Source organism: Ostrea edulis, chromosome 5 (assembly GCF_947568905.1).
Source record: "Ostrea edulis chromosome 5, xbOstEdul1.1, whole genome shotgun sequence".
In the NCBI taxonomy this organism is placed as follows: domain Eukaryota; kingdom Metazoa; phylum Mollusca; class Bivalvia; order Ostreida; family Ostreidae; genus Ostrea; species Ostrea edulis.
This window is the reverse complement of record NC_079168.1, coordinates 63,713,863-63,728,932: the sequence shown is the minus strand read 5'-3', so window position 1 is coordinate 63,728,932 and position 15,070 is coordinate 63,713,863. Positions and strand designations below refer to the sequence as shown.

At 35.7% G+C, this 15,070-nt stretch overlaps 1 protein-coding gene across 1 annotated transcript; it reads right to left on the bottom strand.

Moving 5' to 3' along the window:
• Positions 1-5,948: 5,948 nt before the first annotated feature.
• Positions 5,949-13,275, bottom strand: LOC125651752 (neuronal acetylcholine receptor subunit alpha-7-like). Its single transcript, XM_048880504.2, has 8 exons — positions 13,131-13,275; positions 12,246-12,394; positions 11,865-11,909; positions 11,675-11,784; positions 8,893-9,104; positions 8,387-8,713; positions 6,981-7,180; positions 5,949-6,841 (listed from the first exon to the last, which is right to left on the bottom strand). Exons 1-8 carry the CDS (start codon positions 13,174-13,176, stop codon positions 6,560-6,562), a joined length of 1,371 nt encoding a protein of 456 aa, XP_048736461.1. The 5' UTR covers positions 13,177-13,275; the 3' UTR covers positions 5,949-6,559.
• Between the last annotated feature and the right edge of the window lie 1,795 nt (positions 13,276-15,070).

Here is a 15,070-nt window from a genome sequence, read left to right as displayed (position 1 = left end):
AATGAACTGAGCACCAAGTACCTGTTCGTTGTTTTCCATCCCATTTGCCCCTCAAGGTACACAAGAAAATTCCGACAGAATAGGTTAGTGGGGGGTCAGAATGAGTCGAAAACAAAAATACAAGAACATATGTATCACAAAGGTATGATTGTGCAATCTGACCCCCTACAACACATAATGAAATATCGAAATAGAGCTGCCTGCAATCAAATAAGGTGGGTTTTACAAATAATTCAGGCATCCGGCACACACACACTAGCATCAAAGTGGCATTACAAAGGAGGCTGTGGAGGATGGAAGGCAGGGTTTGACACTAAGGCACGTCCGACCGATTGAGTCTACTAAATGATAGGTCCGGTCGGATAAAATGTCGATTTACTAGTTCGACTGGTCGTGTTGAAAAAATAAACAAGAAACTTTACTTTAAACTATAAGATATTTTATTCATAACTAAAAAAGAATAACTGTAGAGTTTGCGAGCCGCATGATGACACAATCTCTATTTTTAGTTCTAATAAATAAGTTGCGGTCGGAAGTGATGTTTTACGACATCTACTCGATGTTAATGTGTGTAAAGTTATGTTTTAGACGAATTTATTTTCATTTTTAAAAAACCCAGTTTATTTGAATCAAATATAAGAAAGTGTTTATCAAATTAATAAAATACGTCGTAAACAGCCATTTTTCGGTGTTGACATATGTGCGGGAATATCTCTTTATTATATAGCTAATAAATAGTCTAATATAAAATCTGCGTAAAATCTAGAGAATGTTGGCGTTCAATATCCTGAGAATTTATTGAACGCTAACTTTGCATTGCGTAAATTGTATGCGCCCGAAACATTCCGAGTATGAGCGTTCAATATTGACGTTACCGTAACGACGTAAACAAGCCAAAATGGCAGACGGCGTTCCTCCGAATCTGACAGGGCCGGTATTTGATATTTACTTAAGCAAATTTTACTGTACATAAATTATAATGTCCCCATTCACAAAATCATTTTGCTTCATGCATTAATGACGGGTTAAATATTGAACAGTTAAGAAATGCATGCTGATATTGCACACCTTCACCTTAGATGCCAATATTGATGAATTCTCGTCTATTTTGGAGTATTTTGAGTGAAAGGGGATATAATTTAACAACTGTAGCTATATAATAAAAGGGTTATTGAACTTATATAGGTGAATATTGGCACTCGTTGGCTGTCAAAATGCACTCGCAAGCTCGTGCATTTTCACAGCCAATTCGTGCCAATATTTACCAATATAAGTTCAATAACCCTATAATATTCAAATACGACTTCTCGTCCTCAAGAAAAGATGTCCCAAGAGAAAAAAAAGTAAAAGGTTGAGAAGAAACAAAGCAGGGCTTATGAAATAGATTTTAAAAAACCGGTTGAGGTCATTTTATTTTAAATGGACTAGAGAATTTCCGTGCCGGGTAGAATTTAAAGAAACAGAAAATGTGTTTGAAAATGAGAGCATTAAATTGAGAGCATTGTAGGAGTTATGAGATTGATCACTGTTCGTTATCTTCACCTTGCATTGAATGACGAGACTAAAGCTCTTTTTTTTTAGACAATTAAGTACGTTTTCGTTCATGCAAACTTAATATTTGACATTTGAATTAAGTACATCAGTTTCTGGAAAGTTGGTCGGGGCTAGTGGATTTAAGGTCAGGTCTAGCAAAAATCATTTGAAGTAGCCCGAGTGGTCTAGTGCTCAAAAAAGTAAATGTTAAACCCTGCAGTGGAAGGTGAGTATCAAATTAATTTTTCGTGTACACAAAATAATTGAGCAGTCTTTGCACTCCAAGCAAACAAAGAGGAATGACCAAAGTGTCCTAACGGCGCGCTGTGATTGGTCAACCATGGAATAGGCTAAGCACGGGGCCCTAAAACAAAAACATTACATCATCTAAGTCATCTAAAAAAAATCATACCAATATGAGGCATCCCAAAAAGGGGAATGGCTCAAAGAGAAAAGTTTCCATACCCAAGATCCGACGAACGTGAAAAAAAACAAATTTAACATGTTATACAAAAAACATATATTTACGTAAGGGTACAGTAACCCACCCCGACATACACACGCTGTAATGCGATCAATGTATAAATTACGATTGATTTGTATATTCTACGTCCCGTCGAAAAATGTTCACTCGTATTGAGACGTCACCAGTTGTAGGTGAAGTACCACAAATTTAGACTTATGTTTAGCACTTACAACCGTAGCAGTGAGGGTTCTTTAACGTGTCAATGTATAACACGACACGGGAACACCTCCACCCCACCCACCTACCCCCACCCCCCGTTTTCAAATACACATCCGAAAGACCCTTTAAATGGCGAACATTTGGCGAAGGAGCAATCCCTACCTATGCTTACGTCCTAGGTTTGACACAGCCATGGTACGAGCGGGGCTCGAACTCACGACCTCCCGGTTTAATACGAAGGGAACGCTCTACCACTGCAGTGTATCGTGACCAGTATTTTTTGGTGTGATGTTCCTAAATATTTCATCGAAATACATTATCACCTACATATGGTGTTTATGTCTCTGAACTTATTCAATACGCAAGAGCTTGTTCTGCGTATAATCAGTTTTTAAATTGAGACAGGCTACTGACAAACAAGTTGATGTTACAGAGGTTTCAGGTCTCGTTTAAAGTCAGCACTTCACAAATTATATGGTCGTTATAACGATATAGTTTGCCAATACATCCTGTTATTGGGTCAAATGCTGTCTGGCATGTTTCTTACCCATTGTTAGGCCGCTCTTTGCACACTGATTTTGACTACGGATTACTCCGTTTACCTGATGAAGATATAGGGCTTATGTCGGGTGTCACCGGTCTACAGGTAACTTACCCCTCCTAGGCACCTGATCCCACCTCTGGTGTGCCCAGGGGTCTCTGTTTGCCCATCTCTTGATTTTGTATTCCTTATAGGGGTTATAAGATTGATCACTGTTTTTTCACCATACATGTATAGGGATATTACGAAGATACATGTATCAGTCAAATTACTTCCTTCCCCCACCCTGATCTGTTGTGGACCGGATATCTGTAATTCAGAGCTCATCCAATCCATACTAAAGTTCACATGAATTGTGTCTAACGTTATATATTTAATCCAGTAAATATATGCGTCTAATCGTAGCACGAAATGACATTGGAAATACATGTAGATGCAATAGACATAGGATCTACTTCTCATTAGTTTTGTTTTATACGTTAGAAATGGAGGGATCAAAGAGAATGTGGGTGTAAATCTTCGGATCATTTCAATGATTATGCAACCGAAATTAAAGTATTTTTACTAGCTTGATGATTCGTTACAGATATAAGAAATTACTTGTAAAGTATTGGGTAACTTAATTTTCTTCGAAATTGCAACACAATCATGACGCTACAGAGAAGGTAAACCATTAATAATATAAGATTGACAGAATTGTAATCTCTCTGGATCTAATTATAAAGCATTGTGGTTAAAAACGTAACAGATTAAAGTTCTGTGCTTCTCTTTGATTTCCTTTTGGTGATATTTAAATCAAGCCACTTCTGATTTTTGTTAAAATCCATCTGCTTCCCTGAATGGCTATAATGACAGAATGCCATGTTTTCCTACATTAGTTTCAGATCCTTGAACATATGAAAGATCAATTTAGGGTTCATTACCATGTTTTAAATCTATGGATGACTCCGGAAAGCAAATGTTAATGAACTATAGCAAGTTCGTCATAATTCGTAGTATTGCTTTGAACGTGACATTTTAAGGTCATTTTCCAGACGAACGTTTTACCGACTGTAAACCAACATATAAAAATTGTTTACTTTATTTTTACAACCGGTTCACATTCCCATTGTCCTTTCATTTTCATTCAACTTTGTAATTTTAACATGGCTTTCAATTAAGCAGATTTTCACAAATGCTTTAAAGGATACATCATTTCATTGGTCTTTTGGTTTATATCTGCTGCACATGTCAATGTCAGGAAATCGTAGGGCTCATCTAGAGGCGCGATTAGTGGCAGACGTAAAATGAGACTTTGTTACATGAGATTATACACTACTTGTAACTCATTTTTCTATATTTAAATGATAGCGAGAGGTCATTGCTGTACATAATACAACACAGATATACAAAACGTGGTGTAAATCAAATATGGATTTTAAAACATTTTAAAAAATAACTTTCAGTAAATTTGAAATCACAAAATGTTCTCATAATCAATAATAGACAGTTATTTCTTCAATAGATATGGAAAAATTAATAGTCATATTCATAGCTCAATACACACAAGTACTCTGAAGATGAAATAAAAAATATGCTGGAGTTCCTCATTGACAATATCTTCGTAGTCTTTGGTGATAAGGTCTTCCAACAGTCTGTTGGGATACCATGGGCACGAATTTATTTTATTTCATTTTTGGGGTGTTTTTGTTTTGGTTTTTTTTTTTTGGTATTTTACAAGGCGAAATTTCTTCAAAACCTTCTACATGAGAAGAAGAAAATGTCTTGCTGTGGTCTTGAACGATATCGACATTTAGATATCGACAACGTATTATCTATCATCAATAATCCTTATCGTTTTTATGTCGATTCGATATATCCCAGTGGAATAAAAGACACCATAGGGTCTTCCACATCTGCTTCATACTTGAATATTGTATAAAAGATAGATGTTAATGACATACTAACAACTCAACTTTATCATAATCGGGATGACTTCAGTTTCTCCATCGTCAACTTCCCATATTTATGAAGCAATATTTCATTATCACCTGCATATCGTGTTTATGTCTCTCGACTGATTCGATAGACAAGAGCATGTTCTGCGCATGATCAGTTTTAAAATCGAGGCAGGCTACTGACAAATAAGGTTATGCTACAGGAGTTTCAACAGCCTCGTTTAAACCCAGCATTTTGCCAATTGTATGGTCCTTATAACGATCTAGTTTGCCAATACAACCTGTCATTGGGGAAAATGCTGTCTGAAGTGTTTCATACAAATTGTTAGGCCGTTCAATACACACTGGTTTTCAATACGGATTACTCTGTTTATCTGATCAAGAAATAGGGTCCACAGTGGATGAGACTGGTTGACAGGGGATACGTACTCCTCCTAGGCACCTGATCCTACGTTTGGTAAGTCCAGGGGTGCTAGATTGCCCTACTCATTTGTATTATTTATAGGAATTATGAGATTGATTACTGTTCGTTATTTTCACCTTTTCAGAGTATATATGTGGATGTTTTACTCAACATAGACGTTGAAGGCAAACTGTATGACAAACGGAATGACTTCAGCTTCTCCATCGTCATCTTCCCATATTTTTGTAGCAATTTGCCACAATCATCGCATACAGTGTATGTCTCTCAATTGATTCAATACGCGAGAGCACGTTCTTTGTATGATCAATTTTTAAACCGGATGATCTTTTTTTTAAAATCGGGGCAGGCTACTGACAAATAAGTTGATGTTAAGGGGCTTTCATAAGTATTTTGCAAAATTATATGGTCGTTACAATATTCTTTCTCGCAAATACAACCTGTCATTGTGCTGAATGCTGTCTGGCGGTTTCATGCCATCTCTTAGTTTGTTATTTGCGTACTGACTTTGACTAGGGATTACTCGTTTATCTAATCAAGAAAGAGGACCAACGGTGGGTGCCACCGGTAAATATGGGATGCTTTCTTCCCCTAGGCACCTTATCCCATCTCTGGTATGTGCGGGGGTCCGTGTTTGTCCAACTCTCTATTTTCTATTCCTTATAGGAGTTATGAGATTCATCTCGTTCGTTATCTTCACCTTTCAATCTTCTTCGGCACCTCTAGTGCTTCAGGGATCCGTGTTTTCCGTACCTTTAGACGATTTATGAAACTGATCATTATTCGTTGTCTTCACCTTTTCTCATGATAAGTTTTTCTATTTACCTACAAATTCAACACTCGTGCTTCTTTTTCAATATATAGTGTATTTTTTGCAATTCCATAGTTATTCTCAAAATGACATAGAGTTCGAATGATGACATCAGGGAGACAAAGTGTTATCGACGTTTTCAGTGCAGTTATTTTCCAGGGTTTTTTTACTGAGTGCAAACGTTAACAAAATTTCTATCATAGATTAATTTTTCCAGTATACATACGGAAAAAAAATTGTTTGTCTAAAGCTGTGCTGTTTCCTTGAAGCAGAAGTTATTAAAACATTGCATTTACTAAATTTGATAGAAATTGCATTACATTGGTGTTATGTACTCCAAATGATTGTAAATATCAAAGACAAATTATGTGAAACTGTTTTGGTAATGATCTTTTTCGTTAAATAAAGGATATTTCAGTCCCTTTTAAGCTTTAAAGATGTTAATAGCATATACATGTATAGTCCTTTATCGTTTCAACATAATGTCATCAGTAAAGAAAAATGTATTTTCATTTTTTTTTTTACCAATATATTTTCTTAAAATCCACAAGGTTTTTGTCATGGTATCAACATCTTGTTGCGCATGCGCCATAGAAAACGAAAGTTCAGATTTTGATATAGCATAGAATGATCACCCACTTGCCATCAAAGATAGAAACAAAGCAGTCGGTGTCACCGTAAATATGATAAATAGAACTAGGAACAATCTGTCCATGATTATCGCGACCTCGTGCCATTCGTTGACATCAATTCTGTTTAAAGCTTCATCGTCACCGACGTCGTGCTCCTCACCTGCGTCGATGATTTCTTGTCCAAAGCCTCCAATTCTACACGCAACAGGTTCTCTTGTAGAGTTGTTCACGTTCTTTTCAGAATTGCACAATATGCTTCTTTCGTTGGCTTTAAATTCACTCTAGATGTAAAAAAAAAATAAAAAAAAATACAACATATAAATTCATGTATTTTCGCGTAATGTCTCATTTGTCTTTACTTGTGTATATTAAACTGATGTTAAACTAACGAAATCTTAAAAGTGTCATACAAAGTCATACCTTGTATGTGTTGCTGGACTTCTTGTATGATGCTTTTCTCCAATTTCGACCAAAGCAAAATCCAAGATACTGAATGAATATTTTTCGCATCCACGGAGGAACCCTGTTTCCAAATGATTGCTTGAAGTGTATGTTTAGGACCAAGACCGTCATCAGTAGCGATAGGGCCACAAGGCTCATTAAAGATGCCATATACATCCCTGAAATCAGCAAGGTCGTAACAAATAAAAATCTAACATTCAAAATCGTCACCTTTCATTTTTGAAGATGTATATGTATGAGGGCATGAACCACAAGGCTTCACGCCGACGTTAAGCGTTACAGTTCATACTCATCTATTTTTATACTTATATTTATGTTCCTCTCATTTCTGTCCAAATTCTCAGTCGTTAAAATAGACGGACTATATCAGGATTCATCTAGACATTGTTCACATTCATGAGGAAATGAAAATTATTACAATTGGTAAAGATATCGAAGGCAAAAACATTGGAAATGGGAATATTTTTCATTCAACCGCACCTTTCGTGATTTAGACGTAGTGGCGGTATAAGGAGTTTGAAGATGAAAAGTGAAATGAATTTTCACACCATTTCATGTTACACAGTCATTATGTACATTGACTGCCTGGCATAAGAATTATCGTATCACAGTTTTTTGTTGTTGTTTTGTTGTGTTTATTTTTTAAATTAATTTTTAATGCATTACTGAGCGAAATAATTTCTTATAAATTGTTGGATTATTAGAAATACCTAAAATAACTCAGAATTATTCATTGACTGGTAACTCACGTTTTGCAGTTATCATGCTAAATTAGAGGTTCAAATGGATGACGGATAATGATGTTTTGATTTAGCGTATGTAGAGAGACACGTTATCACGGGAATGACGAAATACCAAGCAGCGATAATGCGACAAGCGATTACATGTATATCTTATTTGCTGACCACCAAAACAAATACATTATAGCAGGGTATTTTCGTGGGTGTTAATTTTGGCTTATTTTGCTGGTTTGGTATCACATCTCCAAATTTTTAATGGCTAAATTTGCAATTAGTCGTGTCTGCAATTATAATATATTTTGATGGATATGAGTTTCAAAACATAAAAATTGATAAGCAGTGTATACGTAGTGTTCATTTCTTACCTGTAAAACGTTTTACTGACGTCAGAAACAAACGACATTAAAAAAAGAATATTTCTTACATCCATATTTAACGGAAAGTTTAGTATTGAACTGAGTGATAAACTCTCTCTCTCTCTCTCTCTCTCTCTCTCTCTCTCTCTCTCTCTCTCTCTCCGTGTGTGTGTGTGTGTGTTATGTTTGACAAAAGTGTTCTTGAAATTCAACTTTTAACGTACTATTTTAATGAAAACACGGTATCTGTTTCCCACTTGTTGCATACCTACATACGGGAAATGTTCAGATGAAGCAGGAAGCTGATCAGTTACCATTAACAGAAAAACAGCCAATGACAGCAGAACTGTCACATTCAGAGAAATCTTTTCACCGCATTCTGGAGGCAAAAGGAAACCCAAAGTAGCGATAGATGACGTCAGCATACAGGGAAAGAGCACGGATACAAGATAAAAGAAGGGTTTGCGACGGATCTTAATGTAGAACGTCACATCCGGGAATGGTTCCGTACAGCATTTGTAGTACATTACATTTCTCCTGGCAAGAGCGGAGTCCATATCCCATTCATTGTGAGTGATGTAGAAATCAGTGTCTGCTGTTGTGAAAGGATTGCCACATTGATAAATATAATAACGCATGATTAAAAACCGAGCATTTCTGAATATCAAAAAATTAAAACAGGCTGAAATGTTTTTAAACAAAGATGTACAGATCACTTATGGCTTACTGAGTAGTTCATAGTGGAAAGGTTCTGCATATTTGATTTGAGTTTACCTGTTGGTGTCTTTGGGTAAAGGTCAATCTCTACTCCCGAATATGACCAAGAGGCAAACTTCAGTGGACATACTTGGGTGTCGATGGGGAAATATTGAACATTGACCCGACAAACACTATCCACTATAGTAGAGAACAAGTAGTTGACGGAACCGGTGTGACTGACGATCGGTCGATACTCTGTCCGACCCGGCATCATTACGGAAGAAGCGCTAAAAGGAAAAATGTCAAATGAATAATTGATAAGAATTTATGCCACAAGAGACTTTTTTTTTTCTTCATTTCGTTGTGTGATAAATTTGTATATGAAATTTAATTGTTGGAAAAGATTTACAACCTTACTTTTTTGATGCACATGCTTATTTGTTTTTGAAATGGAAGGAAAATTTCAAAACAGCGGTTCTTACTCACGCTTACGTTTTATCCAATATTTATAGTCTTGAAAAATATTATCAAAAGAAGGTGTTGCACGTCTCATGTTAATTTCCCTAAAGGTGTTGCATGAAAGATCGAAAAAAATTTAAAACTTATTCAAATATATGATAAAACCAATTGGAACGTATGTCTTGATTCGATAATTTTTGAAAATAAGTTTAAAAGACGTGTATTGACAAAATTAGCCAAAATATTTCGAGTTTAAATCAAGCAATAAGCGATTTATATGATTTTTAGCGTTAAAATGGAGGGGTATCCCCGAATTTTTAGGAAAAAAAACTGACTCAGTGAAACAAAATAAATTTAGCATGAACATGTTCTTCGAGTTTTCCTCTGAAAAAAACTATCGCTTTGAAATTTTGTTTCACGAGAGCATTTTTCTGTAAATTTAAAAAAAATCGAAACGATTTCACTGGTATTATTTTCAACTTCACCTGTACGTTAATTTTCCTTAATAAAGTATGGTCTACAGTTTGGATAAGGTCGTCGACTCTGATATGTAATGATGTTTTCTATTTTTAAAACGACCAGGTTCGACTCCTTCACAAACACATTTTTTGTTTGTTCATATTACGTTTTCCATCTTGATTTTTTGTCTTACATGTAATTGAAACACGCTTCTAGTTTTTATAAATGTGTCATGTGAAATCCATGTTTATTACCATGTGCCGAGTTTGAAATAAGCTTCCAACCTGGACACTGTTTAGTTTGTGAATAGGACTCTCAACAAACACGTCGAATATAGCATGCAATACCTGTGTTTTAATAGTCAAGGCTGCTAACGATAACTTGTATGTTTTTCTGAATGAAAGTTGTTGACAAAGGCATGGTGCCTTTTACGAAAAACCGTTGTGAACTCTACAAAGCTTTGGAAGAAAAACTTTAAGACCAAACAAGATAAATAACGGTTAAACAATTTGAGTTTATATGTATTCTAGTAGCAAATTACTATGTTGAACCAATTTTTACAGGTGCATGTACTTCGAATAATGTTGAACTTTATCAATGCTTATTAAACTTCCCATATTTTGTTTTGTGGCCAGAGTCATGTACAGTTGCCAATTGTTGGTTGTAGAAAATAATACATATTAGTATAAGAGCTTTTGGACTGTAGTAGTATAGAATATTAAATATTTGATACACTCGTAACATGTAACCGTATACATTGTATCTGATACTCAGAAAAAAAGAAGACAATTTAAATGTCACGATTTCAAAAATAATCTTTAGACTACATGTATAATGTATTGACACATAAAATGTATAAGGCTTGTCCCTAGTACTGGGGAATCCTTCAGGTATTTAACTGGCAAATACGCAATGAGTATAAATATGAATGAAGGTCAGTTGTACGTCACGAGTGCTGGCACGGAGCTCCGATTAGGGAAAATTCCCGCTTCGGTGCAACACCCTCTTTTAAAAATGTAAAGCGAAGATAATGAACAGTGATCAATCTCATAACTCCTATAAGGAATGCAAAATTAAGAGTTGGGCAAACACGGACCCATGGACAAACCAGAGGCGAGATCATGTGCCCAGGAGGAGTAAGCATCCCTGTCGACCAGTCACACCCGCCATGAGCCCTATATCTTGATCAGGTAAACGACGTAGTCCGTAGTCAAAATCAGTGTGCCAAGAACGGCCTAACAATCGGTATGAAACACGTCAGATAGCATTAGACCCTATGACAGATTCCATTGGCAAACTATCGTTATAACGACTATAGAATTTGCGAAAATCTTACTTTAAACGAGAATGATGAAATATCTGTAACATCCATTTGTTTGTCAGTAGCCTGCAACTGACCATACGAAGAACAAGTTGTTGCCTATCGAATCAGTTGAGAGACCTAAACACCATATGCAGGTGATAATGGAATATTGCTACATTCATATGAGAAGTTGACGATGAAGAAGCTGAATTAATCCCGTTTTTCATAAAGTTGAGTTGTTAGTTTGTCATTAGCACCTATGTCTAAAAAAGATGTATCTAAATGTTGAGTTGAAGGCCACAGCTAGAGATTTTTTCTTCTCATATAGAAGCATCTGAAAAGATTCTGTCTCCTAAGAATATGAAAACAGGTCAGCTAATAAAGAAGCACAATTCGTGCCCATGGAAATTCCAACAGACTGTTGAAATACCTGATCACCAAAGACTATGAAGATATTGTCAATGGGGAACTTTAGCACATTTTTTAATTCAATTTCAGAGTACTTATGCGTGGAATCAGAGTGGTGTTTAACAAAGTAATATTTGGATGACTGATCACTAGATAGGAATATTTCCTTTTTCCATTCTAGTTATCTGTCTATGATGTCAAAAAATCTAGTCTTAAATGTGAACTTACCTGTCAAACAATGTGATGTCCGGTGTCCAGACGTTTGCAAATGGTAAAATTATTTGTGTAATATTTCCATATTCGCTCTTATTCCAGCTAAGAAAAGGGTCATTCCACCACTGCAGTGAATCAACATTATGCATCAATAAGCAACTTAATAATTCTTCATGTTACATGTGACGCTGATTATTATACTCACCAAACGCATCCAAATATTGAGCTTGATAACCTGATTCTTTTCATCCTGGAAAACAAATAATCACATAAAAATTAGATTCTAGAACCAACAGATTATCATCGTTTGGTCGACAGACGTAATATTTGGGTGAAACCAAATCTCCGCTAAAACTCCCGATTTTTTTTAACTGATCCCATTCACAAAACGCTCCCAAAATTTCAACTGCTCTTGTTAAGTTACTCATTTATGAAAGTTTGAATAAAATCCAATATGTAATTTTCTCACAGGATAAGGCACTCAGCTGTTTGGGCCCGATATTAACTTACCAACTCCATCAGCCGTTTGAGCTCGATGTTAAAACTTACCAACTCCATCAACCATCTGAGCCCGATGTTAACTTACCAACTCCATTAGCTGTCTGAGCCCAATGTTCACTGCTATAGATACGTTTTCCCCTGCATTTCGAACAGGATGAATGCGTGGATCATAATTTTCCAACAATGTTTTTACCAGCCTTGTGGAGAAGGCAGTATTGTTTGTGGTGAATACGTCTGTAGAAAATGAATGATTTATAATTGCACAAATAGATATACATTAAGCTCTATAGAGGATTATACCACTATTCCACATTAGAGGAACCGGTTTTCTATACGTTTATAGCGCCTCTTTCCCCAATCCCAATTGCAACTGACGAAATGTATAAGACCATGATTGATTTTGTTCAAATTTCATTTGATTCAGTCATGCAGTACGTAAAAAGCGCAGGCTTCTTTCAAACACAACTTGCTTAATGTCCAGATACAAATAACCTTTCTATAGTCGAAATAATAGAATGTTATTCAGGGTAAGGGAGACAACTTGTATCTGAATCTGGATGACCAGCTATCTGAGGTACATGTATATATTCCGGGACGTCAAATTGACGAAAACCAAGGAATTTCAAACAGTGTTTCATGGCATAAATTCGTGATTCATTGAATTCCTTATCTTTTAATTTGATAATTATATAAACAAAACTATTTCAAAAAGTCTGGGTTTTCCTTAGATTTATCCAACAGAAATCAGCACATACGTTTATCACCTTACGGCAGCAATATCTTTGATTAGGTTACAACAATGTGTAAGTTAATCAGAAATCGGCAAATATGCATGCGCTAACATGTTTTAGTTAAAATATTTTATTGTGAAGCCGTTTCCCTCGCTTGAAAGAAGTTCCTACAAAAAGTTACAATCTTCATGAACTACTTGTTGGGTATATATTTCTTAGATTTAATTCAGATTTCTTACCTTGAAATAGAAGAGGAAGTACAAAACATACTGCACAGACAAACATCCTTCAGAAATTCGGCAAATGGTCTCTTGTCGTGATCAGTCAAATTGGCATTCGGAATACCGCAATACTCCGAACATGCGCAGTTATCATGCATTATAATCAAATGTAGTTGTCTCTTTCTAAGAGAATATTGTTCTCCTGGGAAAGCAGATGCTCTGAGATTAAATGGCATTACTTCATTTATAATTTACGCACATGGTATTACCCAAAAGTTTCCCCGAACAAAGTTTTGTAGTATCAGTTATCATTTACACGGCTACGTGACGTTTGTGGTATTATGAAATATGACAGTGATAAGACAGTTCTCCCTATATTGGTACAATGACTCCTTTCGAAATCCCCGGGTAAAGGTCTATCATCCTCAGGGATTTAAATACAAAATGTGTCTTCTCATTTCATTTCTGTTTTAATTCCTTTGCAGTGTTCTTTGGATAATTAAACAAAATCTTATTTTCAAATGGAATAAATGTCTCCAATTATGAAATTTATCTCGTACCTACATAGTCATCACCCATACTACAAACACTAAACATTTAATACCATTATTCAACATGTCCGTTTTATAGACAATATAGATAAATATTGGTAGATTTATGTGAAGTTGAAAAGTTCGTGATTTTATCTAGAAATAAAATACATTGATCTGATCAGGATTTAGGGCTCACAGCGGGTGTGACCGGTCGACAGGGGATGCTTACTCCTCCTAGGCATCTGATCCCACCTCTGGTGTGTCCAGGGGACCGTGTTTTCCCATCTATCTATTTTGTATTGCTTATGAGATTGATCACTGTTCGTTATATTCACCTTTCATTGAAGCAACAGACGGTTATTACTGAATATAGGAGTTTGAGGGAATAAGAAAGATAATGAAAAGTGACCAATCTTATAAATCCTATAAAAGGATCCCTGGATATGCCAAAGGTGGGATCAGGTGCCAAGGAGGAGTAAGTATCCCCTTTTCAACCGGTCACACTCGCTGCGCCTAGGAATATGTAAAAGATTAGTATGATTTTTTTTTTTATAGTGAGTTTATTGATTCAGAATCTGAAATACACATATAGAAGTCAATTTCATAATGCACATACCAGAGATGGACCAGGTGCCTAGGAGGAGCATCCCCTGTTGACCAGTCACACCCATCGTGAGCCATATATCTTGGTCAGATAAAGGTGCCGATTCATTCACATATTTTCATCAAATGTAAAATCTTCTAATAATAGTTCAAAGTTTCAAAGAGTCAGTAGCAGTACCATTTATTAATCAAGTCCAAAAGTTTAATCTGTGTTATTTTTTATTTGTCAGCTTTAACTACTCCCCCCCCCCCCCCTGTCGTGACACGGGGCTTCGGACAGGGGATGCATGATGCACTACCTGAGTTACCTGCATATTAAAGAACATAATTTAACACGACATATTTTCAGTATTGGAAGTTTTTAAAATGTTTCGTTTATATAGTTATGTAAAACTTTCGACGATAAATCATTAAATCCCGAATATTTGTACATATCACTGTGTGAAACTTTTCTCCGTAATATTACAGCCTAATGCTGACGTTGAAGGCCATAGGTAGACCAAATTATATATTTTAAAAAATCTTGTAAGGTATAGTATATATGCGTTTTATATTTGGTAGAATCTCCCTATTTTAAAATGTATCCCCTCCCCTTCATTTGAAAAAATCTATGACATTTGTTTGAAATGTTTCTGTTGGTAGCAGGGAACAGTTACGCACTATCAACTTTCTTTAAAATGGAAATACCCGATATTTCAAGTGATATTACATGTGTAAAAAGGTATAGAATAAGTTTAGGATACATGTCGACTGTAGCTGAGTGCTTAATAAAAATGTTGATATACAACATGTAGGTGTCACCATGATTCCTAGCATATAGAT

Coding starts and splice junctions, on each gene's coding strand:
- LOC125651752 (XM_048880504.2), bottom strand. CDS start 13,176: ATGTTTGTCTGTGCAGTATGTTTTGTACTTCCTCTTCTATTTCAAG. Junction 12,395..13,130: donor ACTTCCTCTTCTATTTCAAG/GTAAGAAATCTG, acceptor CATTTTCTACAG/ACGTATTCACCACAAACAAT. Junction 8,714..8,892: donor TTACCCAAAGACACCAACAG/GTAAACTCAAAT, acceptor CTTTCACAACAG/CAGACACTGATTTCTACATC.